The sequence below is a fragment of the Pseudopipra pipra genome, chromosome 2 (genome assembly GCF_036250125.1).
Source record: "Pseudopipra pipra isolate bDixPip1 chromosome 2, bDixPip1.hap1, whole genome shotgun sequence".
NCBI lineage: Eukaryota > Metazoa > Chordata > Aves > Passeriformes > Pipridae > Pseudopipra > Pseudopipra pipra.
In genome coordinates this window covers 48,661,741-48,688,777 of record NC_087550.1, presented here as the reverse complement: position 1 = coordinate 48,688,777, position 27,037 = coordinate 48,661,741, and the positions used below count along the sequence as shown (strand labels likewise).

General features: G+C 45.3%; 2 protein-coding genes across 8 annotated transcripts in view; one reads left to right on the top strand and one right to left on the bottom strand.

Moving 5' to 3' along the window:
- SLC7A1 (solute carrier family 7 member 1) overlaps positions 1–17,493 on the top strand; it is a 44,672-nt gene extending 27,179 nt beyond the window's left edge. For all 5 annotated transcript variants that reach the window (XM_064645443.1, XM_064645444.1, XM_064645446.1 and 2 more), the window contains 9 exons: positions 23–197; positions 2,105–2,229; positions 3,807–4,029; positions 4,785–4,924; positions 6,643–6,745; positions 8,486–8,697; positions 9,028–9,173; positions 11,380–11,488; positions 12,081–17,493. In XM_064645443.1, the coding sequence (XP_064501513.1) occupies positions 23–197; positions 2,105–2,229; positions 3,807–4,029; positions 4,785–4,924; positions 6,643–6,745; positions 8,486–8,697; positions 9,028–9,173; positions 11,380–11,488; positions 12,081–12,190 (1,343 nt within the window). In that variant the 3' untranslated portion in view covers positions 12,191–17,493. The remainder of the gene's footprint in view (positions 1–22; positions 198–2,104; positions 2,230–3,806; positions 4,030–4,784; positions 4,925–6,642; positions 6,746–8,485; positions 8,698–9,027; positions 9,174–11,379; positions 11,489–12,080) is intronic.
- A 1,404-nt stretch (positions 17,494–18,897) lies between these two features.
- Positions 18,898–27,037, bottom strand: part of MTUS2 (microtubule associated scaffold protein 2) — a 253,961-nt gene continuing 245,821 nt past the window's right edge. For all 3 annotated transcript variants that reach the window (XM_064645436.1, XM_064645438.1, XM_064645437.1), the window contains exon 15: positions 18,898–23,904. In XM_064645436.1, the coding sequence (XP_064501506.1) occupies positions 23,688–23,904 (217 nt within the window). In that variant the 3' untranslated portion in view covers positions 18,898–23,687. The remainder of the gene's footprint in view (positions 23,905–27,037) is intronic.

Below are 27,037 nucleotides of genomic sequence, written 5' to 3'. Positions count from 1 at the left end.
CTGACTGCCGTGTTTTCCCTAGGGCTTTTAATATTTGGTGTGAAAGAATCCGCCCTGGTGAACAAAGTGTTCACCTGTATCAACGTCCTCGTCCTTGGCTTCGTCGTGATCTCTGGTTTCGTGAAAGGATCTGTTAAAAACTGGCATCTCACTGAACAGGACATTTACAACACCAGCCACAGCATTTATGGAGACAAGTAGGTTGCATCTTTTCTTCTCGTCTCAGAAGCTGGTGCATTTTCAATAGCAAGTTTGTGGGGGGGGTTGTGGGGTGAATTAGAAAACCAGTGAATGGGATTGCTGCCTCCTTTGCCAAATACCTTGGAGGCAAAGCTGGCTTTGGTGGGTGCTTGCTGAAAGCGGTCTGTACTGATGGGCTGAAACTGCTAGGAATAGGCTATGTCAGCGTGGACCCTGCTGCAGAACTCACCATTTCTAGCCTTGTGACCAGTACGACATCCAAATTTGAGAGAAAAGAGCTCTTTAGACAACCTCCTACTCAAGGCTTCACCAGGCTAGCTCTGGTGCCTGTATGAAGCCATGTCCAAGTATACTGTGTACTTTCTGTGGATGCTTGGGCAATATCCTTGGGGCATTGTTGTACCTTTTGGAGACTTTGTTCCAAATGCCTCAATAAAATGAAGGCAAGTTGCAGATAATTTAAATGCATTGCAGTAAGCAAATCTATTTTTAATGACATTTTTCTTCTTGGCCAAAATTCTGCCATCCTATACGAAATTAAAATTAAGGAGCTTACAAGTTAGTTAGCTTACTAGTTAGACAAAACTATTCATTTTTGCTTGAGACTCTGCAACACAGAATGAGGGCCTTTAAATATCTCCATATATATCAGCTCAGTCCTGGCTTGCTATGTAACCCTTTATGCTGGCCTGCAAGGAAGCAAAGTTTGGCACAGTCTGTCGAGATTCATAAATGTTGTGTGAGTCAAATTTAGCTTGTGTAAAAGCCACTTCTTGAGCCTCTGCAAAACTCAACCTGCTGCAAACAAATTGCTTCTGTAGGACAGGTCCCCCCTCCTTTCCTGCTGTTATTCCCATGCAAGGAGCAATTAGTGCAATAGTTTCAAAGTGTAGCTCTTTGACCTGTAGCGTTTCATATTTTTGTAAAATCTGTCTGGGGTTTACTTTACTTTATCACTATTTCCAGGGTAATCCATGTTTGGGTTGTGCTGTTTCTGTGGGCCAGTTTTCATCTAAGTCTCAATATAGTTTCTTCGAGAGAGTTCAAATGCTTACACCTGATAAGACTTGCAGATTTGGCATTTACTTTAGTTTAATTGCCTTAATTCATCCTTACAAAGGCTTTTCACTGAAAAAAGTGATTTAAGTCACTTGAACTGAAGGATAGGTTTTTTATTTGTCACTCAGCACAGGCGCATGGATCTGGGCTCCCAATCCAGAGTGCACTGGGATCAGCATGTGTCTGTATGTTGACTTAAATTAACTTTGGACAAGGCTCAGCAAAGCATTTGGTGTGTCAGGGATGCAGGCTCCACTTCTCCCTTAGGGCTGCAAGCATGGTTTAGAGTATTAGCTTGGCACAAGGAATTTTGAAGTTGAGAATAGAGGATTGGATGGCTTTTAGACAGTCGTGGCACCCTGCATTCCTCTCTTATGTCTACTCACCTACACTTTGTCCCAAATCCCTCTTAAGTGAAAAGTGTATGGTTTATATGTTTCTCAGTCTTCAACTTTTAGAATTACATCTTGTGCTTTTTCAAAAACTTCTGTTTAAATGAATATGTATATCTACACACATACAGTAATATTAGGAGAGAATTTTTAATATTCATGCTATTTTCTCTGTGTCTTAGCCAAGATATTTTTATCCACCCCACAAAATGGGTAGTGGGAACAAACCACAAACCATTTTTATTCTGGGCATTCCCCAACCTGTTGCAGGCCAGTCCAGAGCTCAGCACTGGGTAGGGCTTAGCATTTTGCCTGGTATTTATATGCTAGCATGTGAAAGGGAGAGCCTGTTCCTTCAAACTTCAGCTTTGAATTTTGTTATGAGCTGTGTGAATAGCTTTGTTACTCCCACCTAGGCAGGATCACTTCTAATCCAGTGCCATGCGTTTTAGTCAAACACAGGAAGAAAAGCTCTACGGTGTTGGAGGGTTTATGCCTTATGGATGGAATGGAGTCCTCTCAGGGGCAGCCACATGTTTTTATGCTTTTGTGGGATTTGACTGTATTGCTACTACAGGTAAGAGGGAAGATGTTCTTTGTGGTTATGAACCTGGTTGCTGGTAGATTGGCTTTCAGTAATGTTGCAGAGCACAGATAATAGGGAATTCAGGGCACCACATTCATTGTCTCTCTGAACATCAGCTCAAAGTAGATTTTTGGCTCATCTGCTCCTAACAGTGAAAGTGCTGAGTTTGTCCAAGTCCCTGGGTGCCTGAGTGCTGATTTCTAGCTGCTGTGGCAGGCCATTAGACCATGTAACCCACAAGCTTCCTCCCTCCTTCTTTGCCTGTAGGGCCCACTCTTGTGGATGGTCACTGATGGTCCATCATGTCCAGTTTTATCAGTTAGGCAAACAGGGAAGGCCAGATTCAGATACTTGGTATGACTGGGAAAGTTTGAGCCTCTAATTCTAACCGATATTTTAATCAACAGGTTATTTTAGAATAGGGTTCTTCAGGGTTTTCAGCTGAAGAAGCTCTGATGGTTTAGAGTATTTGAAGAGCCAAAGAAAGAGGAAGCCTCTGGGGAGTCATCTGCACCCTAAAGCTGTGCCTCAGAATCAGGGGGAGTTTTAATCTCTAAAGATTAAGATACCTCATTTAGAGAGAGAAGCCATCAGCATTGTCATATTTCTTCTGGCTAAGAAGAATCTCAATTCCCTGGAGAAAGGAGGTGATCCTTGATTTCACATTAGATATGAATGGAGTTGCTTCAAAGTTGGAGCAGAGGAAGAAGGAAATCATGACAAAGACAGATAAAGCAATACTGCCTGTTATTCCAAGCAAGGAATTTCAGAAGTGCTGGCTCCATTACTCCAGCCAGCCCTAGAGTCTCTCCTTGTAAGAGAAACACGTTCATCTGCCTTTGACTTCTGGGTGTATGGATCTGTGTTTGTTAGTTCATTCTCCTGAAATGTTAAACCTCAAGAGGCCTTGCTTTCAGAGCAGCTTTTTAGGACAGGGAAGGCACAAATCTGTTTCATAATTAATCAGTGCCTGAATTTTGATGAATTTTGGTTTTTTAGACATTTGTCCCTACTTGGTTGCTGAAAATTTTCCATAAAAACTATGGGGGTCCTTTTTTCAGGAGGAATTTTTGAAGACCCATATGATTTTCAGGTGCTCTGCCTTTTCCTGGAACTGGGCACCTATGGTGCCATGTTCATGATGTATTAATTCTGGTGGAGATGCTACTGAAATGGTCATCCAGGGATTTGTCCTACAACTGCACAATAATTTCTTGTTCCATCATTTGTGATCATTGAACTCTTCTTGGGTCTGCACCATCAGTGGGATAGAAGGAGTATACAAGGATAACCTGTTCTGGGGAAAGGACTGTTTTCAATCCAGACTGTTTCTGTGACTGCGTTTAGAAGGCTTCCACAAGTGTCTGTCAGAAGGATTGACAGGAGCAGCAGAAATGGGAGCAAACAGCTGTGGTAGGCCAAGTGGATGGAGCAGTCTGTTGACAGCATTATGGTCAAAGAGCACCTCAGTGCCCCACGAAACCTTTGAAAGCCCCAGCCAGCATGCCCTAGATTGGGATAAAGTTCTTGCTTGTCATTTAGCTGATATTTAAATTTCTTTCTTTTAGGCGAGGAGGTAAAAAACCCTCAGAAGGCCATTCCTATTGGCATTGTGGCATCTCTGCTCATTTGCTTTGTGGCCTATTTTGGTGTGTCGGCTGCCCTGACTCTCATGATGCCTTACTACCAGCTGGATACCAATAGCCCTTTACCCAATGCCTTTAAATATGTGGGTTGGGATGGAGCCAATTATGCAGTGGCTGTCGGTTCCTTGTGTGCCCTTTCTACAAGGTAAGACACTGCTCTTCCTTTTTGCATCTCTCAAGGCAAATCTCCAGCTCTTGTAAAACATGGAGCAGAGATCAGGCATGAAATTCAGAGCTATTGACTTCAAAAGGACCAGGATTTCACCCTGTGATAGATATCAGAGATGCACGTAACCAGTATCACTTCAGAAATTCCCATCTTAACAGAAGACCCAGCAGGTGCATTTCAGGAATATAAATATGGATTGAGTGACTAAATCATGGAGGCAACTACGCAGTGGACATCCTGGCATGCTGGATGGAGAGCAGACTTGTGTCAGGTAGTGCAGGGTGCATCTTCTGCAGCATGTGGGGCTTGGCATATCCAAGGCCATCTGTCTGCAGATTATCTGCAGGACAGCCATCTGGATGGGAGGCAGGGCAGGCTGGAGGCAGAATATGTCATCTTCTCCTGCACTCGGGAGGCCCATTTCAGATCAACTTAGACATATTCAATTAGGTGAGCAACTCTAGAGGCTCATAGAAGTTACAGCTCTTTTACTACCTGAAAGTCAGGCTGTTTTCATGCCCCATGGCTAAGTTTAGGCATCCAAAATCATAGAGGTGCACCTCATTTGCCGGCTATCAGTAACATGGGTGTTCGAAGGGGGCCCATGAAGGAGAAGCTAAAGTGAGCGAAAGCCACCTGTGTTCATACTGCCATAAACTAGCTTTTGTTTGTGTGCCTGTGCTCAGCAGGAAGTGATATAAGTAGATTATTTCTCCCTCCTGTGTCTGTAGTCTCCTTGGCTCCATGTTTCCGATGCCTCGAATAATTTATGCTATGGCAGAAGATGGACTTCTCTTTAAATTCTTGGCTAAAGTTGACGAGAAGAGAAAAACTCCAAGAATTGCAACAATGACATCAGGAGCTGTTGCAGGTAGGATCAAAAAACTTGCACGAATCTGAGGAAAGGAGACATAAGCTCATCATTGGGGCAGATAAGCCCGCCTGACTCTAGCCCACTTACTAATCGGATCTGTTGCACAGCATGACATCCCAGAGGGTGCCCTGGGTTTCCAGGGCATGCCTTGGAGGGTTCTGGGTGAGCATGAGTAGCTTGCTGTGTGCGTGTCCCTCTTTCTCAGAGCTCATTGCTGCCATCCTGTCTCATGCCAGGAATTGCCTTTATCTGCTCCCTGGGTGCTCTGCAGACCTTAAAAATAATTAACTCCCTGCAAGGTGGAAGCCAGTGGTGCCCCAGCATCCTTGTGGCTGCTGGTCTGGCTTGGCTGAAGACACCTCATCACCTGTGGGTGGGAGGTCTGCGGAAGATGCCAGAGCAGCCGGAAACAGGCAGATGGCCCCTGTGGCACTGGCATTTGTTAATCAGTTAGGCACAGCTGGCAGCCATCCTGTTCTCTTCATCTTTCTCCTGGCCCCCCAGAAATATCGGAATTAAACCTCCCAGACAGCAAGGATGAGCGGCTTACCCTGTTCTTGCAGCCTCTCCCTCCCTCATGATGCTTAGCAAAGAGGGGAGCCTTGCTGCTTCCTCTTTACCTGCTGCTGCAATGAGCATTCTGCTGGGATGAGCCATTGGTACAAGAAAGTGCCACCTTTGGTGGGGAGTTGCTGCCAGACCGCTGCCCTGGGCTCTGAGCTCCTATGAAAGGGCTTAGCTCCTGTTGCTGAGACTCGCAGAGCCTCCTCACAGCTGCTTCTCCCACACCTTTCTCTTCAGGTATTCTTGGGTCCATACTGTGGTGGGGTAGGAAAAAGAGCCATATAAAGTTTAAAAAAGTGCTTTGCAGTCCCTTTTGGTCTCGTCTGAGTGGTCCATAGTGCCCTAGGACCAAAGCCCACATGAAGCTGCAGGGACAGCACTTGCCAGCTGAGTTTGAGTGCTGGGCTGGTTGTTGGGCCTTCAGGTTATGCATTAAGGACAGGCTGGGCCAAGCTCAGCTCTGAGGTCCCTGCACTCTCGTATGACTGTTTGCATTACCTGATGTCTGACTATGTGTTCTCTGCTTACTTGCCTTCTGAAGGCCCCTATACAAAATTCTGTACAACCGGGGTTGCCTGGTGAGGGTGTGTAAGCAGGGTAATCCCTAAGGGATGGCAGTCTATATAAGTTTTTCTGGAAACCCCCATGACAAGACATGCTATCTTGAAGATGCCCTCCTTGATGCTTGGTCCCGTTGCGTGCACAAGCTTGGTTTCACCCCACCTGAGCTGAGACACAAGGCAGCAAGGTACTGCTTATCCTCTGTCCCCTGTAGCTACTTCCAGGAGATAATTGTGGCTTTAGGGGTGCTGCGGCTCCACTGGGGGACTCTAACAATGAGGTTGTGGCTTAAACTGCTGCTCATTGTTGGTACTTGGGTGAACATACCCATATGAGACGAACAGGCTGGCATTTACTGTAGTAAGTGGTTCCTCTTGTTTCAGCTAGCGAGGCTGTGCTGGGACAGCATGCAGGGGCTTGGGGTATTCATGTGCTGAGGCCTGCCTCTCCTCATCTCAGGACGTCTTGAGCTCCCCTGCCAAGTCCTGAGCAACAGTCACATGTGTGCTGTGTCGTCGTTAGCACTCTCGAGATGTGCGTGTTCTGCCGTGTTACTTGTTTTTCTTCTCTCTCACCTTCTTCTCCTACAGCTGTTATGGCCTTTCTTTTTGACTTGAAAGATCTTGTGGACCTCATGTCCATCGGGACCCTCCTGGCTTACTCCTTGGTAGCAGCCTGTGTGTTAGTACTGAGGTAAGAATGTAGAAACTGCCTTTCTTGTCACACTGGCAGAAATCCACACAGTGATCAGATGCCTTCATAGTTTCTATAGGCCTAGTGAAACTATGAGCATCTCCCGCTATAAGCATCTGAAGAGCTTGTTTCTCTGAGCTCATGGGAGACTGTGTTAGTTGTATCTACAGTGGGGTCCTCTGAACTTGGTTAACCCTTGGTCCATACCACTCCTGCTGCGGTCAACTCTAAATGCCCTGGGAGATATGCCAATGGATAGGGATGAGAGATGCGTGGTCCTCGTCACCGCTCTTATTCTCACTGGGGATACACTTTCAGGTTGTCTCATTTTTGGAAGGGGCTTCAAGGTAAAGTCTAACAGCAGCAGGAGCAAAAAAGCTGAGCATGTGTTTACAGGATCAGTGCCTCTGTGTCTTTTAGAAGTGCTGAGCTCCCATAGCTTCCCAAACCTAAGCTGAAAATTGAGTGTCTTCAGTGCTTGGCACCTCACAGATGACAGCACTTACCAATGAAAACTGTACTGTGAAGATCACGTTACTGAAAAATACCTTTGTGTGTTCAATGACTTATTCAGAGTCAGATGGAGGCTTTCTACAAGCTCACAGCAAATGCACTGAACTAAGAAGAGTCTTGCAGCAGGTGAAGGGCCAGTGCTGTACTGTAGTATCATTGCTTTGTGTTTGTGCTCTCCTCCCTGCCCCTTAAAAACTCTTGCCAATTTTCCTTGCCCTTGTTACTTTTCCCGATTTCTCAGCCCACTCTTTTCCTCAGAGCTAGAAATGGCTTTTTAATTTGGTTTTACCAGTTGCTGTACCTATTGCATGACATTTCCCCCATCATGGATTGGCAGAGCTGACAGCCTGTCTTGTAGTGGCTTAGGCAGCTGATTTGTCTGCCCTGTTGACTGCCTAATGATGTAGCAGGTGAATTCTTTTCAAAGCTATAAGATCCTGGTACTAGTTTCTTGCTGTGATTGGACCCAAGGATTTCACTGCATTTCTCAATTTGCAGTGTTTCCCAAATGTCCTCGTTGTACACACGTCCCCATGGGAGCAGTTTTAAGGTCTTTCAAAATGGCCCAATCCTTTAGTCAGAATTTTAGGTGAGTCACAGGCAAAACATTCTGTAACAGAGAGTTGAGGCTGAAGGAGTGATTTTTCTGTATGGATCCACATGGTTGTGTGTCACAACCCTTTTGAATGTGCTGTTCACACAGGCAACAACCATCTCTTCCTTCCCTGTGTGGCAGCAGACAAGGTAGCAGAAGAGACTGGGATAGAGGAGTATGAGTCACCAGGAATGTCTCTGCTGGGTGTGATATCTGCTGAACTGTTAGCTCAACCACCTCCTTTCCAAAAGGCAAGAGCTGAACTGCCACTGATAACACAACAGACTGGTTATGACTATCTGTCTGTCCCTCTGCTGCTTCCTTCTCCAGTCCTATCAACTCATCATGTTTTGGTGACAAGGATGACAGTGTTTATGAAAGAGCACTGTATGCTTTAAAACACTTGACCTTACAACCAAGCTGTAGGTGATAAGAGCTGACCATATTTGCTTACATCATTATGATGTTAGTCATCAAATATCCCTCTGAAACAGAAGGGTGCAGACATTATGTGGGCCTGTTCTGGTGCTGTAGTGATCTGGGGAGCAGCCATGACTATACATGTGGCTTTTAAATGAACGGATACCCTGTGCCAAACTGATTGGCTCTTTGTGTCATTTCTTTTTTCCTAGGTACCAGCCAGAGCAGCCTAATTTGGCATACCAAATGGCTAGGTCAACAGAGGAGACAGATAACAATGAGTCTGTGAGCACCAGTGAGTCACAGACTGGATTTTTGCCAGAGGAAGAGGAGAAGTGCTCCTTCAAAGCTATACTGTTTCCCCCAAATTTGGACCCTTCCAAATTATCTGGCTCAGTGGTGAACATCTCAACCTTCATCATTGGTAAGCATTGGGCATTGTGTCTCTGGAGCACAGAGCTGGTAGGTCTTTGTACTCACCGTGGTGGGAAAACTCACATCCTTGCTGTGATTGTCATGAGCTCTTGTAATGGCCAAAATAACTGAAGATCTGCAGATTAAATTTCTGACTTGAAGAGAAATGCACAGATGGGGTGTGGGGGGGTGTATAGGGGGAAAGACATATCTGTTATGGTTAGTTTTTTAATGAGTTGCTGTTTTGTTTGCCGACCTTTCAGATTCTGCTTGTGGCTTGTTGTTGGTTTTCTCCTGTATCTAAAAAAAAAAATCAGTAACCTTTGGTGTCTGTTCACAGGTTTCTTTATTGTGTGCAGCTGTATCCTGAATGCCCTTATAACAAATATTGCAATATATGTATGGATTATTGCTGTCATCCTTGTTCTCATTGTCAGCTGCATTATATGGAAACAGCCTGAAAGCAAAACTAAACTCTCCTTTAAGGTGAGTGTCCTGGGACGTGTAGCTAAAAAAGAGCTGTTTTGGGAGGTGCTTGGAGGAGGAAGTGCATGTTGGCCTGTATCAGAAGGGTGGACCTGGCCAAATATAAGCATGATGTGAACTTTTCTATCCAGGAGAAGCTGGAAGGGCAGACCCTGCTGCAGAGGTGTGACTGGAAGGGAAGGGCAGACTCTGCTTTTGAAAGCAGATGGTTAGAAGATAGGGTAGAGTCAGAGATTGGAGGAAAGGGGATAGTTGTGAAGGGCCACATCAGATCGCGGATACAGAAGGAGAAAGAACCCAAGAAGCAAACTTGTGTGTGAGGATCAGAGGGGTACTCACTAAAAGGCTCTAAGAAAGTGAACTTTCATGTTCTCCTTAGTCCCCATGGAGGCTAAGGGATGACCATTCTCTCTTTAACTGCCTTAAGAGTGAGAAACTGTTGTTTTCCTGCCCTGTCCAAGTACACCATCTTTTCAATATTAAACAAACACTGTGATGTTTTTTCCCCCCAGTATAATCCTGCAAGTCATGTTTTATTGTATTGATTTCAGGCTAGTTCCCCAATTTATTAAATTAATTTTGGATTCTAATTCCATCCTCTAAACTGCTTTCATTGTGATTCCATCCTCTAAACTGCTTTCATTGTGACTGCTTTTCAGATACGGTTTTTCAGTAAATTCACTGATTTTAATAACTTAATCCAGCTAGAGTTTTCCAAGGTAGTGTTTCCAGCTCATTTTGAGTATTATGATCCCAGAGGTAGAAACAGAAATGTCCAGGAGCAGAAAACTCAGGAACTCTCATCTAGGCTGTATTTTCTAAACTTGCTTCTGAGGAGGTCTCTTCACCTTTCACTGAAGGTATTTTACCTCCTTTTTTTCCCCTCAGCCACTACCCTGTCCAAGAAAAAAGAAAATTAGACCTATCACTGCTAAATCTGTAGTCATAGAATCATTTAGGTTGGAAAAGAACTTTAGGATCATCAGGTCCAACCGTTAACCCAGCACTGCCAAATCCACCACTAAACCGTGTCCTTCAGTGCCACATCTACATGTCTTTTAAATACCTCCAGGGGTGGTGATTCCACCACTTCCCTGGGTAGCCTGTTCTAATGCCTGACAACCTTGTTACTTATCTCCTTGCTGTTCTTTAGACATTCACAACCCGACTGTGATTTTTCTCCTAAGTCACTCTGGAAATCCAAGGCTGACCTGTTTGTTCCCCAGTTGTTTTTCTGTATTCTTTAATAAGTAGTTTTTCTCCCTTCTCCAGTTATTAGACACCTTACAATTCTACCAAGAGCTCTCAGAGATGCTTATTAATAGTTCAGAGATCACTTCTGCAATATCTGGGTACATAACTCACCCACCTAGGGAAATTTTATTTGTCCCTACTGATTTGACAAAGCCAAATTTAGAAAAATATTCTTCTTTTCTTTTCTAATTTGTGTGCCTATCTCCTTTCTCTAGTGATGTGAGCTTACTTTAAGTTCTTTTTTTTGGCAATGCTTAGATCAAGAAAGGCCCACATTTCAGTCTGTTTCTTTTTATAAATCTTCTTTTCCCTTAGGAGCAAAGTTCACTGTCCTATTAGTTCCACCATATTCACAAAGCTTTCTATTGTTATAATTTGTCTTGTTTGATTTTATCTTTACATGCCAGTGCTATTTTTTTTATATTCTTATTTGGCATTTTGGCTTTACTGTCTCATTCTTCTTTGACTCTCAGACCACTAAGGCATTCTTGGCACAGCTGCAGTCATCTCTTGCAATATTTGCTGGTTTTCTTCTGCTTCAGGATAATTTTCTCTCTATTGCTAAATTACCTTGGTATCTGTTGAATGAAGTTCCTTAGATCCCTCCTCTGACATTCCCCTTACCTTCTTCTCTTACTCTTCAATAGGTGCCTCTCCTTGGTTATTCCTCTTCTCTCCTTCACCCCACAAAATTCGCCTCCTTGCTAAAATTCACCTCTTGCCTCCTTACAGACCACAAAACAAGCTTCTTAAAACAGATGAACAGCATTGTTTACATCCTGCTCCCATAGTGGACTGATGTCCTCCTTTTGGGTTTAACCTTGCTTTTTCTCAGATCTGACAGCTGAAGTTTTGGTAACAACCATCACTTGCCATTTACAAGGAATGTGATGTTCTTTCCTGCCCACTGTTCCATCCCTGTGGATGTAACGTATCCCTCATTCTTTTTCAGGTACCTCTTTTGCCCTTTCTTCCTGTTGTGAGTATTTTTGTGAATGTTTACCTCATGATGCAGCTAGACGTAGGCACATGGATACGGTTTGCAGTCTGGATGCTCCTAGGTGAGTTAGAGAGTAAAAAATGCTGTGTTCAAAGTTACTAGGTTTTGTTAACCAGAAATTTATTGTAGCACTCCAGGGAGGGATTCTGCATTCTGATCATCCCTGGGCAACCCTGGTGACTTCACTGAAGCCATTTAGGCAGTCTCAAGCTTTGTTTCAAATTCAAGGGTCTTAAAGCCTTTGTGAGGACAGCATAACAACCCATGAACCATCTTATGGGTCTTGTTGCCAACAAGAAACCATAGAGCGTTTTTTGTTGACTGGCCTTGAGTTGCTGTCCATGTGGTGGGGCTTATGGTTTTGGAGCTGAAGAAGCTGAGCTGTATCCCAAGATGTTCCCAGTAGCCATGTGGATAAGGCTGAATTGCCTGAAATGCTCAAATGAGCACCCCATTTGGGGCTGGGATAGATTGACTTTTAAATACTAGTGCCTGTGGGCTTTTTTTTCCCTAAGGCTGGTAGTGGCTGTCCACGAGAAGGTAACGATCAGGGTGGCTGGGCTTACACTGGTGTAACTTGTGTCAGTGGGTGTGAGTAGGGTTTTCTGTTTCCTTACAGAGCTAATGGTAACCTCTCCCCTTGGCTTCCACAGGCTTTATCATCTACTTTGCCTATGGAATACGGCATAGTGTGGAAGCCACCTACGCGGCGTCAGCAGATGTGGAGAGAAACACAGATGCTGGCTCAGACAGCTGTAAATGACTGTGTTTGGCTCACAGGCAACTGGTAGCTGCAGTGAAAGAAGCTTTGTGGTGGGGATCCTGAATCAGATTGCACCTGATCAATCAGTAATGCAGGAATAAGAAAGCCTAATGCAGGCCTCCCCAACCCTTTTGCTGCAGCTTGCGGTTTGTTTAGTAGCACAGTTAAAAGGGATCACAAGGAAAAAAGACACAGCTCTGGAATACTCCTGGCAGCACTGTCAGCTCACCTGGGGCTATGTGCTTCCCTCTCTCCCTCTTCTGTTTTGTTTTTTTCCTCAGTATGTAGAAAGAGAACTGTTTCTGTGTGCCAGTTAACCTTAAATGCTGCTATGAAACCAAGCCTCACAAAGGTCTTTCTCAGTAGCCCTGAGAATTACCTCCCCACAGATACTCTACCTGATTATACATGGAGCAGATTTTGCAGTGCTACTGTCAAGTGTAGACCAGATCCATCCTTCACCCTATGTGACCTGTACCCCACGTGTACGCACAAAAAAAGGCTCTCGCCAAACAACAGATTTCACTGGGTTAAGAAAGCACCTGCAAGATTTTAATTCTTTAAATTATTAGGTCTCATAGTTTTTGTTGTATTTAACTTGTTTTTTTAACTACGTACTCATATGCTTTAAAGCACATTTCCACTGCTGTGAAATGTTGGGAAGGTTTGTGGTTGCTGTTTGTCAGGTGAATGGTCGCTCGCCAGCACACAGGGAACGCCAGTATATATTGCTGCTGCCTGTACACTCCACAGAAGGATTGCCAGGTTTAGTGAGGGAACTGTGTGGTGCAAATACTTGAAAGGCTTGAAAGGAATGGGTGCCTCTGAAGAGACGTCCTGCCTCTTTGCCTTGGAAGTCACCAGTGTGGCTGCAGTGGTGGGGTGGCTGGCAGAGGTGAGTCCAGCTCTGACAGCAAGTGGAGTCCTATTTTCCTCTCCCTGCATCAGTTCTGTGTCCTGGCCAAGTGGCATTAGCAAAGGATTTGGCTGTGATACTTCCATTTGGTGTTGGTGGGTGGAACACATTTCTGCCTTGGAAAGGGAAGCACAGAAGAATCCTCAGGATCATGAAGTTCACTCATGAGCAGTAGTGGTGTCTGCCCCCTGCCCAGGGGAAGCTGTGGGGAGGTGCAAGGGCTTCTCAAGTCCCAGCAGAGCATGCAGCCCAGAAAACACCGCTAAGCTCTAGGGTCTGACTTGCTGAGGGGAACTTTCCCTTTGGGGCTGGAGATCATTTCCAGAGCCTGGCTGTGAAAGGTTGGAAATTTGGAGTTGAGATCAGGGGCTGTGTTTGGTTGGCAATGCCTTGGTTTTGCTGCAAGATGATGTTTGTTTTTTTAAATTCTCTCTAATAGCTTTCCCCAGCCAAATTCATCCACTACCCTAAAAAAGGCTTGTTAAAGCATCATGAAGGTGGACCATGCCCATGTAATGCCACTGATTTAAATTCATGCTTCAACTTGTACTGAAAAATAAATCATAGAATCATGGAATGGTTTGGGTTGGAAGGGACCTTTTGAAGATCATCTAGTCTAGCCTCCCTTCCATGGGTAAGGACATCTTTCACTAGATGAGATTGCTCAAAACCCAGGCCTTAAATGCTTCCAGGGATGGAGCATCCCAAACAGATACTGCGGAAACCCCCTTTCCTGACTGAGTGGATGCTTTCCTAGGTGTCCTCCATACTACTGTATCTGAACACTGGACAATCTTAAATCTATTTGTCAGCATGGCTCTTGCTGATGAAGCGACAGGCTCTTGTCCGCATCATTCAGTTGGAGAACTGAAGAACGGACCCCTGCGTGACTTGCCCAGGGTTTCACCAGGCATCTGGTGCCGCAGAAAGGAGAATCAGACAATTTCCTGGGTTAAATGGCCGGACCGTGGACCATCTCTCACATGTTTCCAAGAAAGACTTTGTAGCCTTTCTGACCACTGAAGAGTTTTAATCTTGACTTCTTTGTAGTGCGCTGGGAGGCTCTTCTTGGCAGGATTGGATTTTGAGGGAGCAAAGGCAATGTGTTCGTTGCTTCCCAGGTGCACTTCAGGGTGTGTTTTGAGTGCAGTTTCCCCCCAGAAATGAAGTCGGGGTCTGCTCCAGTCAGTGGGTCTTGACCATTTGCCAAGCCTTTGCACCTTATGCATATACAAAGTCTTAACTCAAGCAGGGGGAGATGAATACAGAAATTAGAAGCCACTACGTTGAAATCTGTTTTGTTTAAACACAGGCAAGGTCAACACACTCCACAGCCTCCCAAAAGACACTGAAGATGTGGTGAGAGGCAAGAAGATGAAAACTCAGAGGGGAGCAAAGTTTCCTATTGTACTAAAAATGTAAGGATGTTTTTCTCTACCTGGGTACCAGCTCCTGAGCAATTATAGCATTAAGCAATGACCATTTAGGGCTGAATTCTGACTGGAAGCATGTTTCCAAAGAAAATTATTTTAACATATACAGATTTCTTGCTGTATGTAAAATTTTTTTATATAGGTGTTAACTTATTTGTGTTGTCTGCTTAGAGATGTGTTCTGGTTTTTATATTCCATTACTTTGTTTCAGCTTTTGTGACATATAATAGCAACATGTAGAAGAAGAGAAAGTCCTGATGGGGGCCATTTTTCTTCAGTTGCTTTTTCTCTGAGAAGGTTCATAGAAAAACCATTCTGTGTCAACAGATTTGATATTTAAATGTGCCCTTATGTGTACCAGCCCCAGAGCCACATGCCATAAATTTGCTGGTAGAGGTGAGGGTCTTTAGCTCTGTCTCCTGCTGCTCCATCATGACTTCTTCAACCCATCAGTTCCCTGGTGGTAAGTGCTGCTGTTGCTACTCACCAGATACAAGGAGGTGGAGCGAATCTGCAGGCCTGCACAGTGACAGGGAAGTGCAGGTGTCTCCCTGTCTCTCTGCGTACCTGCTTCTCCTGTGTCCAGCTGGACGTGGGGACCTCCTGGCCTCCTCTTCACATGTTTTGACCCAGGGAGTGGACTGGTGAGGAGGAGATGAGTTTGACACAGCTGCATACTTCTGCCTCATCCTCTCCTGCCTGCATCTACCCCTTGCTTGTCCATTTTTTTAAGCTAAAAGGCAAGTCTGACTGCCTCTTTCCAGGACAATGTCAAGGACTTTGCTGAATAGTGGTTTTTTTACTATTTTATGGGGTTTTACTATTTTCTGCCTCCCTGCTGATGTGTGCATGTAACATCGATCAAGCGAAGTATCTTTGGAGTCATGCAACTGCTGCTATAACCTTGCTGTTGTGGATGATACACTTTCATTCATTTGGGCTTTCCTCTGTGAATAGTTTAATCATAATTTTATGATGCAAATATTTTGTAGAGCATTTTGTTGCATGAAGAGTTGGGAATGGAGAAGCAATGCCTTTGCTCGGCACAAAAATAGATCCTGGCATGCTTGATATTTAGGGGCAGGCTCTGGCCCAAAAGAGTGACCTTATTTCAGCGTATTTAGTTGTTCCCAGTCTGCTTACTTGAAGTTTCCTTCTGGGAAAGCTGTTGGAAGGGTCCTACTGACTGCTGGTGCATGGTGGGCAGAGGTTGGCACCACTGAGGCTGCAACTCGCAGTTATATAGCAAGTCTGAGTATGTAGCTAGCCAGCCCTTCTCAATGGAAAATTACTGTCAAAACAGTTTTCCTTCCCCCCCCAAACAAAGAAATTTTTTTGGTTCAGAAATGACTAGCTTTTGATTATTTGCTTACTATTTTCATTCTTTTGTCACTGAAAGTCATTACTGACTGGTTTTCGACTTCACTTTACCCTTTTCTCATCCCTCAGGGTGGAGTTTGATGCATCTCTGGGTAGAGAGTGCTTGTGCTGGGAGTCGAACAGCTCTGCTGCATGAGGGGGTACGGGGCGGCCCCCATCCCCTGTACTGTTTGGCCATCGTGGGGGCTGGGGTATGCTGCAAACAGACTGCTCCTGGTTCAGAGCCATACGTGCTTGGTCACAGCAGGGGAGAGGGGGCTGAAAGGAAACACACTGGTGGAACTGCTGCTGGTGCTGACACCACATGCTGCTGTTTACTGCCGGGGTTTTAGAAGGGTAAAGTTTTAGCTGGCAGTGCCTGCCATAGATGCTCTTACTCTTCATCCATCCCACAAAAACAAACTCCTATTCCTGGTGTACAGAGAGTGCCTGTCACTGCCTGTTGCCTCCACTCCTACTTACTCAGAGACCAGAAAGTGATATGCTAGAATATTATGTTTATATTTGTAAAATCTGCTTCTTTAGTGATTGCATTTTATATACTAATGAATTCCAGTGAAAATTCTTAAATCCACCCCTAAGGAAAGCCATGTACAAGTAAACATTGCTATCATCTGCCCAAATGAAGGAAGAGCGACAGGCAGGTCTGGCAGGCATGAGGGGCTTGCATTGACAGGGAGGAGCAGGAATGAGGCTGGTTTTCATGCAGCAGGCTCCCCTGAAATCCCTTCCCTATGTGCATCTCAACACTCTCCTTTCAAAGCAAACCTCTTCCCTATGGCAGAAAAAGCATCTCTTCCTAAAGCCTTGGATAACCTTGCGATGTCCGCTGGGATTGACTTTCCAAGCAGGTCTTATTTCTTCCTTCTCCTTATGAAAAAATTGCACTTGTTCAAGGCTAAATCTATACATACACAGTGAACTGATGCTTTCTCCTCACAGCCAACTCACCTTTCCACAGGGCTGCCAGCCTGATGTGGGATGCCAGCCTGCCTGCATCCCAAAAGCAAGCTGAAGGCAAGGCTGCCTCGATGGTGTCATCAGTTGCCACTGCTACCTGTTGCCACTTGCCTCGTGGTTTATCATTCATTTCCCATTCCAGCAGCAATGCCTCTGCCATAACCCCCCTGGGCTGCCTTACGCTTCTACTTTACAGTTGCAGCTGAGGTCCCACTGGCAGTCTGACACCCAGCTGGAAAACAGATGATCCTGGAATGTCTCTGCTAGCAAGAGCCAGACCTCGATTTTTCTCAGGGTATTTGCTCTTGGCTCACACTGTAAAACATGGGGTTCCTCTGAGACCTGGCAGGCTCCAACCAGCAAGAAGCACCTTTTCATCCCAGTGCTGTGTGGGGCAGTGGTTCTGGCAAAGTGACTCATATTTTTGGGACAACAGTGGGAAGCAAAGGGTTCCCTTGCAGCACTTGTGTGTTCCAGCTGTGCTGGGTACAAGGGGCAGGAGGAGCTGGTAAAGCAATTTTTCTGACCGAAGCCATGGAAGAGTGTATATTTTTATTTTTCAATTATTAAAATTATTAAGCAAAATGTAAATAATAAAATTTTTGTTGTCTGATGGTCTATTTTCCTAATGATTTTCTCAGAAGTTTTTATGGGTGTGATAAGTAGTTTTAATGCTTGTTCAGTAATCAAATCTATTTTTTGTCTTCTTTATCTTTGTTTCGGTTTGATTTTTTTTTGTTTTGCCTTTTTTACCAAGTTCATGTAGCAATTAAAGCCTTAAGTTTTAAAATGTGAACCTTGCCCCTAGAGCACAGCGCAGGTGTGTGGCTACTTCTAATCCTGGCAACACTGTAAATACTTCTCCCCTCAGCAATGCTTTTGGAATTTGGAAATTCACTTGTAATTATCTGGTACAGCATTAAAACATATTTCTTAATATCCAAATAAATTATGCCTATTGTTTGCCCTCATTTGCAAGCCTGCCTCTGTTTTTCACCTTGTTCCAATGTCTGCAGGAGAGCACTTGCTCAGGGAGCTGTTTGTGGTAACTCGACCCTGTCTTTTGGATTTGCTGAGACAGGTGGGACACTACGTAATTTGGGGAATTTTTTGCAGACTGGGTCTGTGCTCACTGCTGAGCAGGTTGTTGCTGCTGACAGTGAGGTGACTCAGCCCCTGTACTACCAGTTCAGGTATTAGGTGGGACTTCAAGAACCTGCAAAGGTAACTTAAAATTGACCCAGGTGATATAAATTTTGCTCACATTGCAAAGTTTGGTTGCCTCAGGAAATTAGGACTGTGTAGTGAATGAAGAGTACTGCTCGTGGGATTTTCCAGGATAGGGCCTGCAGGACAACACAGAAACCACCAGGCAGGAGGAGGCTTGTCTGCTGCGTGCCTCTGCCTCCATCACTTGTGTCCTGTGGCAGATGAGCCAGTGGCCCCCGAACACTGCTTTGCTTCTTCCTTTAGTCCTGGTCCTTGCCACAGCTTCCTTTGTGCTAAGCAAGGCAGAGGCCTGGTGAAAAATCTTTCAGGAGGATGTCATCAGGTACGTTTCTGAGGTGGGATGTGCCCCTTTTTAATCCTTGTGGCAAAGCCCAAGCAGTTCTGTGGCTCTCAGTGGGAGGGCAGGGTGAGGGCACAGGGGATGGGGTGTTGAAACTTAGTGAACTGGCATTCTAATAGTGCAGGTTTTTGCTGCTGTGCCTGAACCACTGGCAGAAATGTTCCCATTACCACATGCTGCAGCGTGACACCTTAATAGAAACATTGCAGACCACAATCACTGATCTGGGAGCCCCAGTCATATTGGAAACACCTTTAGAAAATGAATCCATGAGAACTTAATAGCATGTGAGCCACAGTTAGGAAACCCAGCTGACCAGCCCTGCTGCCCGGAGGCTAAGTGACTGTCTAGCTTCACTCTTTACCTTAATGGGGTAACCCTTTAATGAAGTTTTGCTTTGTTTTCCATTGATCTTGGTTTCCGTGTGCAGAGAAAACATGGCAGGACGTGCTGGTCTGTATGCGTCAGCCCATAGGTGCACTGGCGCATGTTTTTATTAATCAGGAATATATTACACTTATCTGTACACTGTAACTGAAATTATACAAACTCTTCCTGTAATCATTAGCCACGTAGTAAACAGGACCACAGAACTCCTGCTGTGCGGGAAACTGTACAGAGGCTCCTCAGCGTGTCCATGGGACACAACCACCATCAGTGCAGAGACGTAAAATACCTGATTTTGCACTTGATAGTTCTCCTTTCCTCCCCCTGCCCACCACCATCACAAGCCTTTGCTACTGTGCATCGACCGAGTTAACACATCTCTGCCGGCAGCTGCAGGAGGTCCCATCCCAACAGGGCCAAATGGTATCTTTCCACAGAAAATTCTGTGGCTCCCACTTGCTGCTGGCTCTCCTGCCATCCCATGGCTGATACCTGCTCCCAGTGCCTGTCTCTGGAGCCCCTCCAGAGCAGCTGTAGGCTAGTTTTATTGCCACTGCACCCTTCTGCATTGGTTAAAGATTAACCAAATCAAACAGCTTCTTTTTAAAGCCAGAGGCGATAAAACCCTTTCCTGCTTAGTGCTGGCTATGTTCCCTCTCCTGCCAAAGGCTGCCCTACACTATCTAATTGGGAAAGTCCCTGCAGTGGCCATGGCATTTGGGAAGTCTCCAGCCTTGCAAAAGCAATTACTTCCCATTGCTTGCTTTTGAGCAGGGACAGCCAGTGAGCACAGACTAGAGATATGACCCCTACACCACTGGGAAAGCCAAGCTCACATTTCATGGTCACACCTCCCTGGCATGAGCAGGGGTTACAGGCTTGGCCATGCACTCGGGGGTGTTCTGCCCCACTCAGGAATGACTGCCCCACTCAGGGGCTGTTCCCTTCCTCCCACTGTCTGAGTGACCTGGGCTTTAGTTTCACACCTACTCCAGCACGTAAAGGCAAGGAGGGACAGGACAGGAAAAACAGGAAAAAGGAATAACCTTTTTTTTGGGAAAAAAAGTCTGTGTTTCTGGGCTCGCACCAGGAGGAGCCACCCTTAACACCCCCCACAGGGATGGGTTGCTGGGTCCCTTCTGGTCAGGCAAAATTTCCTACAGCTTTGCTAGTGATTGGGCAGACCCCAGAGGCCGTGCCAAGGAAGAATCCAGTGAGAGGCAGGATTGGGAGGCAAAAATTCGATGGGAAAGGGATTGGCAATGATACGGAATGATGGTGGAGCTGGGTTCAACACCAGTTTTCCCACCATAAAAGCCCCACTCCCAATTCACTGCTGGAAGCATCTCTTGCTATGACTTTAAAACAACAAAGTGATAAAGCACCAGAAAAAGAGAGAAAGGATTAATAAATTAAAACAGGCTCAGCCAGACTGTCCTGGGCCAATAGTATGCTTTAGTGTGTTTAGCACAGAAAAGTTTAGAGGAGCATCATGGTAACATCTCTGGTTGTATCAGCTCAACCAATTTACAGAGGGTAAAAAAGAGGATTCTAGAAACTATCAACAAGTCTGACTAGTCTGGTGGCCTTCTGCAATGGTGTGACTGCGCTGGTGGATGAGGGATGAGCAACTGATGTCATTTACCTGGACTCCGTAAGGTCTTTGACAGTTCCACACAACATCCTTGTCACCAAATTGGGGAGATATGGGTTTGATGGATGGAAGTTAGATACGGAATTGGCTAGATGGTTGCACTGATTTCCATGTCCAAATGGAAATCAGTAACAAGTTGTGGCCCTCAGGGGTCCATATTGGAACCAGAACTGTTTAATATCTTCATCAATGACATGGACAGTGGGATCAGGTATACCCTCAACAAGTTTGCAGATGACACCAAGCTGAGTGATACAGTTGATACACTGGAGGAAAAGGATGCCATCCAGAGGGACCATGACAGGTTTGAGAGGTGGGTCCATGTGAAAATCATGAGGTTCAGTAAGGCCAAGTGCAAGGTGCTGCACCTGGATCAGGGCAACCCCTGGTATCAATACAGGCTGGGGGATGAATGGATGGAGAGCAACCCTGAGGAGAAAGACTTGGGGATACTGGTGGATGAGAGGCTGGACGTGAGTGTTCAAAGCCCAGGAAGCCAATCATATCCTGGGCTGCATCAGAAGAAACATGACCAGCAGGTCGAGGGAGGGAATTCTTCCCCTCTACTCCACTCTGCAGTGCCGCATCCAGCTCTGGGTTCCTCAGCACAGGAAGGACATCGACCTGCTGGAGCAAGTCTAGAGTAGGGCCACAAAGATGACTAGAGGGCTGGAGCATCTGTCCTATGAAGACAGGCTGAAAGAGTTGAGGTTGTTCAGCTTGGAGAAGAGAAGGCTCCAGGGAGATCTTGTAACACCTTCCAGTATCTAAAGGGGGCCTGTAAGAAAGATGGGGATGGACTTTTTACCAGGGCCTCTAGTGACAGTACAAGGGACAACAGTTTTAGAATGGAAAAGGATAGGTTCAGATTGGACATAAGGAAGAGATTTTCTTACAATGACAGTGGTAGGACACTGGAACAGGTTGTCCAGAGAAGTTGTGGATGTCCCCTGTCCCTGGTACTGTTCAAGGCCAGGTTGGATGAAGCTCTGAGCAACCTGATCTAGTGGAAGGTGTCCCTGTGCATGGCAGGGTGCTTGGACCAGATGATCTTAAAGATTCCTTTTAACTCAAATCATCCTATGCTCCTATGATCTCATTTTACCTGAATTTTATTGATGGGATGAAAGATGACAATGCAGTAGGTATTGCAGGTGTCTGTGCAGTTAGTAAGTATCAAAGTGATTAAAGTTGTACTTGGCAAGAAGGGGCTTTGTGTGCATGTATGTGCTAGGTATCTATCTTACTTTCAGGTTGTATTTGCTGGACACACTAAAATCTAGTAATGCATTTCAACAGCAGTAGCTGGTGTGGCATGATCTATTCTAACAAGTTGCTCAATTTACTCAGTATCACAGTATCATGCAAAAGCTGCTACAAAAATAAATTTCTCTAAAAAGGAGAAAAAAAAAAATCACGTTTTTTTTTTAACACTGTGGAACAGGCCACAGGTGCTTTGATGGTGGTTGAAGCTGTATCTAAGCTGCAGTCTGTGAATCCTGAGTATTTCCCAGGAAAGCTGGAGCATAGCTCCCACTCAAGCAGTTTGCAGGGCAGTGCAATCTCATCCCTGTAGGTGCAGGGCGTGCTAGTGCCACGCACACCCAGGTGGGAGAGCCACCCTCCCCACAGCACTCCTGCACCCCAGGGGTTTGCTTTATGTACTGTCTCCCTGCTTACTTTGACCCCAGTGCACAAAGCAGGCCTGCATGCAGGCTCTTTGCCGTAAGCTGGGTAGAAAAGCATCCCACAGATCTCTTTGTTTTTGAAATTATGCTCAGGGATATTTTTTTCTTGCTAGAAGTGCCCATGAGGGCCCTGCAGACTGTCCCACCACAGCCATTTCTCAGCCCCACCACTCCCTTGGGTGGGGGGTCACCCGAAGCCTGGGTGAACATTTTTGCTTCTAGATGGGAAAGTTAAAGTTAGTTTAGCCACTCATTTCCATGAATCTTCAAAGTGCTCTGTAACTTTAGGTAAGCTTTAGCAATGTGAAATAATATAGATATGTGGAAGGAAAGTAATTCTGACCTCATTTGCGCCTGTGTAGTTGGCTGTGCTCTATTTGGCATTTCAGGTGGAAGGAGGCTAGAGCCCTAGCTGTTGCCCAGTGTCTCATCCTAATATTGGAAACCTCTCACCCAGCACAGGTCAAGGATGAACAACTTTTTTTCTCCTTCTTGCTTATGGGACTTGAAATAAAGCAAAATGGACAGGAACCTACAACCAGAGATTCTGATTGTATCCAAATCAGGCCAAGGTAAATCAAGATAAGATCTGACTAGGATTTAAAGACACTAAAATTGAACGATGTTAACCAGTAACCTCTACCAAATTTGCTAAACCCCTCAGGTTTCTCATCTCTAGCCTATCTCCACTTACAATATCAATGGTAAGAGTTAAAAAGCAGTGGATGGTATGCATATCTTATCTGGTATTCAAAGCAAAGGTGATGGTTTCAAAGGCAGTACTGTCTCAGAATTTCAAATTCGCTGGTGTTCATGTTACATAGAGTACCACTTGGTGGTCATTTGGAAGGCGCTTCTACTTCTGTGTAACTTTCTTCTAGGTTGGGTATAAATATTCCTGGGAGTCTAAACAGAAATGCATTTTGTTTAGATACAAGTCTTAGGCACGAGTTAGAAAACTGCTGACTGTAATGAAAATATATCAGCACTTAGTAGTATCCAATAATATAAAAAATGCAATTCAGAACATCTGCAACTACATATATATGTGTGTGCGTCTATATATAGGTATAAAGGTACAATACGTACATGTATATAAACACAGACACATATACAGAAATATTCACAACTTGAACTGTATTTGTAACTAACCTGAAATACTGCAGCAAAAGTTCATTCTGATGAACCATTATTAGAGCATTTTCCAACTTTTGGCTCTAACCATACTTATAATGTTCACACATCAAATTAAACTTTTTGCTATCCTAACTTTCTGCTGTTCTAGCTTTTTGCTATCTTTTTTGCTACCTTAATCAACATGTCAGAACCAAGAATTTCTATATGGGGACTGTAAGAGTACCCTGCCTAGTGTAAAGCTATGCAGCTACCAAACATGCTTGCAGCCATGAACGCTGGGCGCCTGTTGATGGTAATACTTCCTTGGAGGGTAACATTTTGCAGATTGGAAATGCATAAAAGGCAGAGAACCTCCGGCACACAGCTGCTGATTCATCGCCGCAAGGTTCTGACTTTTGCTGGAGAGGAGTTCTCTGATGAGCAGTGATAAAAAGAAGTGGACGATGCAGGTGGGAGTTTGACAGGGCTTACGGCATCTCCCTCCTGCAGCTTCCAGAGGAGCTCTTCGTTAGTCCTGCTGAGCTTCTTCTTCTCCTCCACTTCTTTCTCAACATATTCTTGAAGATTAGCATTCTCCTCTGACAATTGCCTGGAGAGAGAAGCAGGACAACATGTAAGGCACACCAGGGCAAAGATGGTTGCATCAATGCAGCCAGCACTGCACAAGAGGCAGGACCAGGCAGAACACTGAGCAGCAAGCCACATCCCATCCCATCTCAACCCCCTGCCCCTGAGCTGCTGAAGCTGGGGCACAGCTGTCACCAGATCTCTTCACTTCTGGGTGAGAAAGGCATCTCCACAAGTCACAGCTTTCCCACACTGTCTGACTCTGCCTCCAGATGCACCTGTGTCTTTGCTCTATACCTCTTTGAGGCATCTCAGCTGCCAAAGCTTAGGTGGGATGAACCCCAGCCTTCTTCTCTGGCCTTGTGCTACTGCCAGCATCATGTATGGCATGCAAAAGTGCCAAGAACTTTGTGCACGGACCATGCACTCCAGACACTTTAAAAATGGCCATTTTTCCATATAGATAAGAGAGTAAAAACTAGTAAGTCCTAAAAGAAGAATCTAGCATATTTATTTATTTATTTGTATATTTGAAAGTGCTGGCCTTCCCTGGGAAGCTGTGGGTTTGTGAATAGGGTGGAGCTGAAGAGAACACCATCAGTCCCACAGTGGGCAACTAGGACTGCAGAGCATGCCCAGCCTTGGCCACTGGTGTCTGAAGAGGACTTCTGAGCTGGCCCCAGGTACTTGGCTTGGGGATGTAGGTAGGCACAGTGGTTTCAGATGTCCTCTTGCATCGGTATTTGCTTGTGGCCGAGTTGGTTTTGGCTCCCTGAGAATGAATCCAATCTAAGTGTTTTCTCCCCACTTTCAGCACATGGAGGAAGCAGGTGCACAGCATGGGGTTGTGGTGTCTGCACAACCTGTTCACTGGCACAGTAGTTTCTACCTGGGAATGGGCCAATAAATCCCCTGCCCTTGTTTCTCAGCTTAGATGCCAAAGTTGTGCAATGAGTGAGAGAGCACTTGTGGAGTGTCAGAGCGAGTGCAAAGAGGAGAGAAAGCAGTTGCATCCATTGACTTTTTCAGCTCACTGCTACTGAATGCAAAGGAAAAGGATTCTGCCCTTTCAATGCTCCCAGCTTTAGCTTAGTCCTGATGCAGGATGCAGATCAGCTTCAAGGCCTTCCCTCTCCTTTGTAAAAGCTCATGAGGCTATAGGTCCTTCTCCAGCTCCTTCCTCCTTGGTCCCAAAAAAGCCACTATTCCTGACTGCAATGCTAGAGAAACTTGACCAGCAAGGACCAGGGAGGTGTTCTCCCAGAATGTCCAATAACTTAATGGCTTCTGGGGAGCTGGGGCATGGGCACCAGCCTTAGTGAGTTTGCACCAGGTGACTGGTTTTGAAACAAATGAAGCAGTGCAAGTAGAATATGAGACCTGATTAATATGTGTTTTGGGCATGTGCTGACAACAGCTACATACTGAAGGATGCATGAAGGAGCACCAAGATTCTGCAGCTCCATTACGCTTGGGCAGGAGCCAGGTCCTGATGTGATCAACCTGGGGCAGCTCTGGGCAGGTACCTAACCTGATTTACAGGCAATTTAAGATTTTATAGAAATGAACAGGGAGGAACCTAACCTTCCCCTAGGTGTTTCCAGCATTCAGCAGCAGCTGGGTGTGGATTTTGGATGCACACAAAAAATTCTGTACAACTCCTTTTCTGGGTGTAGCCTGAAGCTTATAGCAGATGTCATGGGCTGCTGGTGCACTCAACAAAAGCCTCTGAGATGGTGGGGTTGGCATTTCTGATTCTGTTTAAAAAACATTTTTTAAGAATTTCTGCTTTTTTTGTCTTGATTCCTACAGAAATGTGGTTCAGGTAATCAAGAATATGTCTGTTTCTTCTCCTAGTCCCTGAAAGTTCTGAATCATGGAGCAGCAGCTAGCAGAGTTGAAGGATTAAAACACAAGTTGACAGAAGTTTTCAGAAAGCTGCTTGCCTGGTAGAGAAGAAAAATCCTATCATGGTCCTAATGGGGAACCAGCTATAGCATGAGCTCACAGTCTAACAGTCATGAGAAAGTCCACATGGGACATCACCCTGAAGAAGTAACTCTTGCTACACACAGAATTACTTTCTTTTGCAATGTCGAACAAGGCAGCCATAAAAATTATATGCAAAGCCCCAGTACATTCGTTTCAGACAGCATTTGCTGAGGAAAAAATAAAAAAGCACATGCTCTCCCTGCCTTTGTATGTCTCTTAGTGTATAAGTGGCTGGTAAAGCTCATCTGAGTATTGGGAACAGGCTAGTCACAACAGCACAGACCGCAGAGCATAGTGAGGGACTCAGCTCCCTCCTCTGCTAAAGGCACTACTTGGACAGGAGCAGACATGATCAGATGTGTTTCTCTCCCAGTCTCCCAACTATTTAAGCAGCTGTAACAAATCACAGCCATAAACCAACAGAGATCTGCAGGGGAACACCAACATGACAGAGATGTGGGAGAAGGTGCTTGAGTCGTGCCCTCGATCCAAAAGGTCCAGAGGTCAGTGGGTTCCTGGGCTATGCCAACAGAGACCAGATCTGGTCACGTTCAGCTTTGGCTGCTGGAAATTACCATTCTTCAAACAACCCCAGCCCAATGGACCGAAAAAATGTTGGTTGATTGGAGGGAGGATCTGAAATGTTGGGAAATCAGATGATTTTTTCAAGTGTTTGGGGAAGTTCCAGCAGAGGCTCTGTGGAACTCCTGCATCCAAAGCTGGGGCATAGTAAGGCTCTTGTCCCTCCCTTTGTACCTGCTGGTGGCTATAATTGAAAATATCTCTGTGGTGCACCCCTCAGGTCCCCAACACCTCTGGAACACCCCTCCTGACCATGCTGCAAAGACTGGCTTTTCTCTGGCTCCCCTGGCTCTTCTCTGGCTCTTCTCTGGCTCTTGCTGCTGTTGGGCTGTCACAGCTGCTTGGGCACCCAAACTGCAGACTGGCAGAAATAGCTCCAATCCGTGTTGTTCCTCAGCAAGGGCAGCTCCCAGAGCTCATTCATGCTGTACTTTCCAGGCACTGCCAGTACAACAGAAATGAGTATCTGCTGCCAGGAAAATGCAAGTCTTAATAACTCCAAATTTAAAGCCCTGGCTGTCCCTATAGCTGCCCCATAGCTATTCCCAAATAGTTACTGCTGAAAATTACTGTCCTCAAAG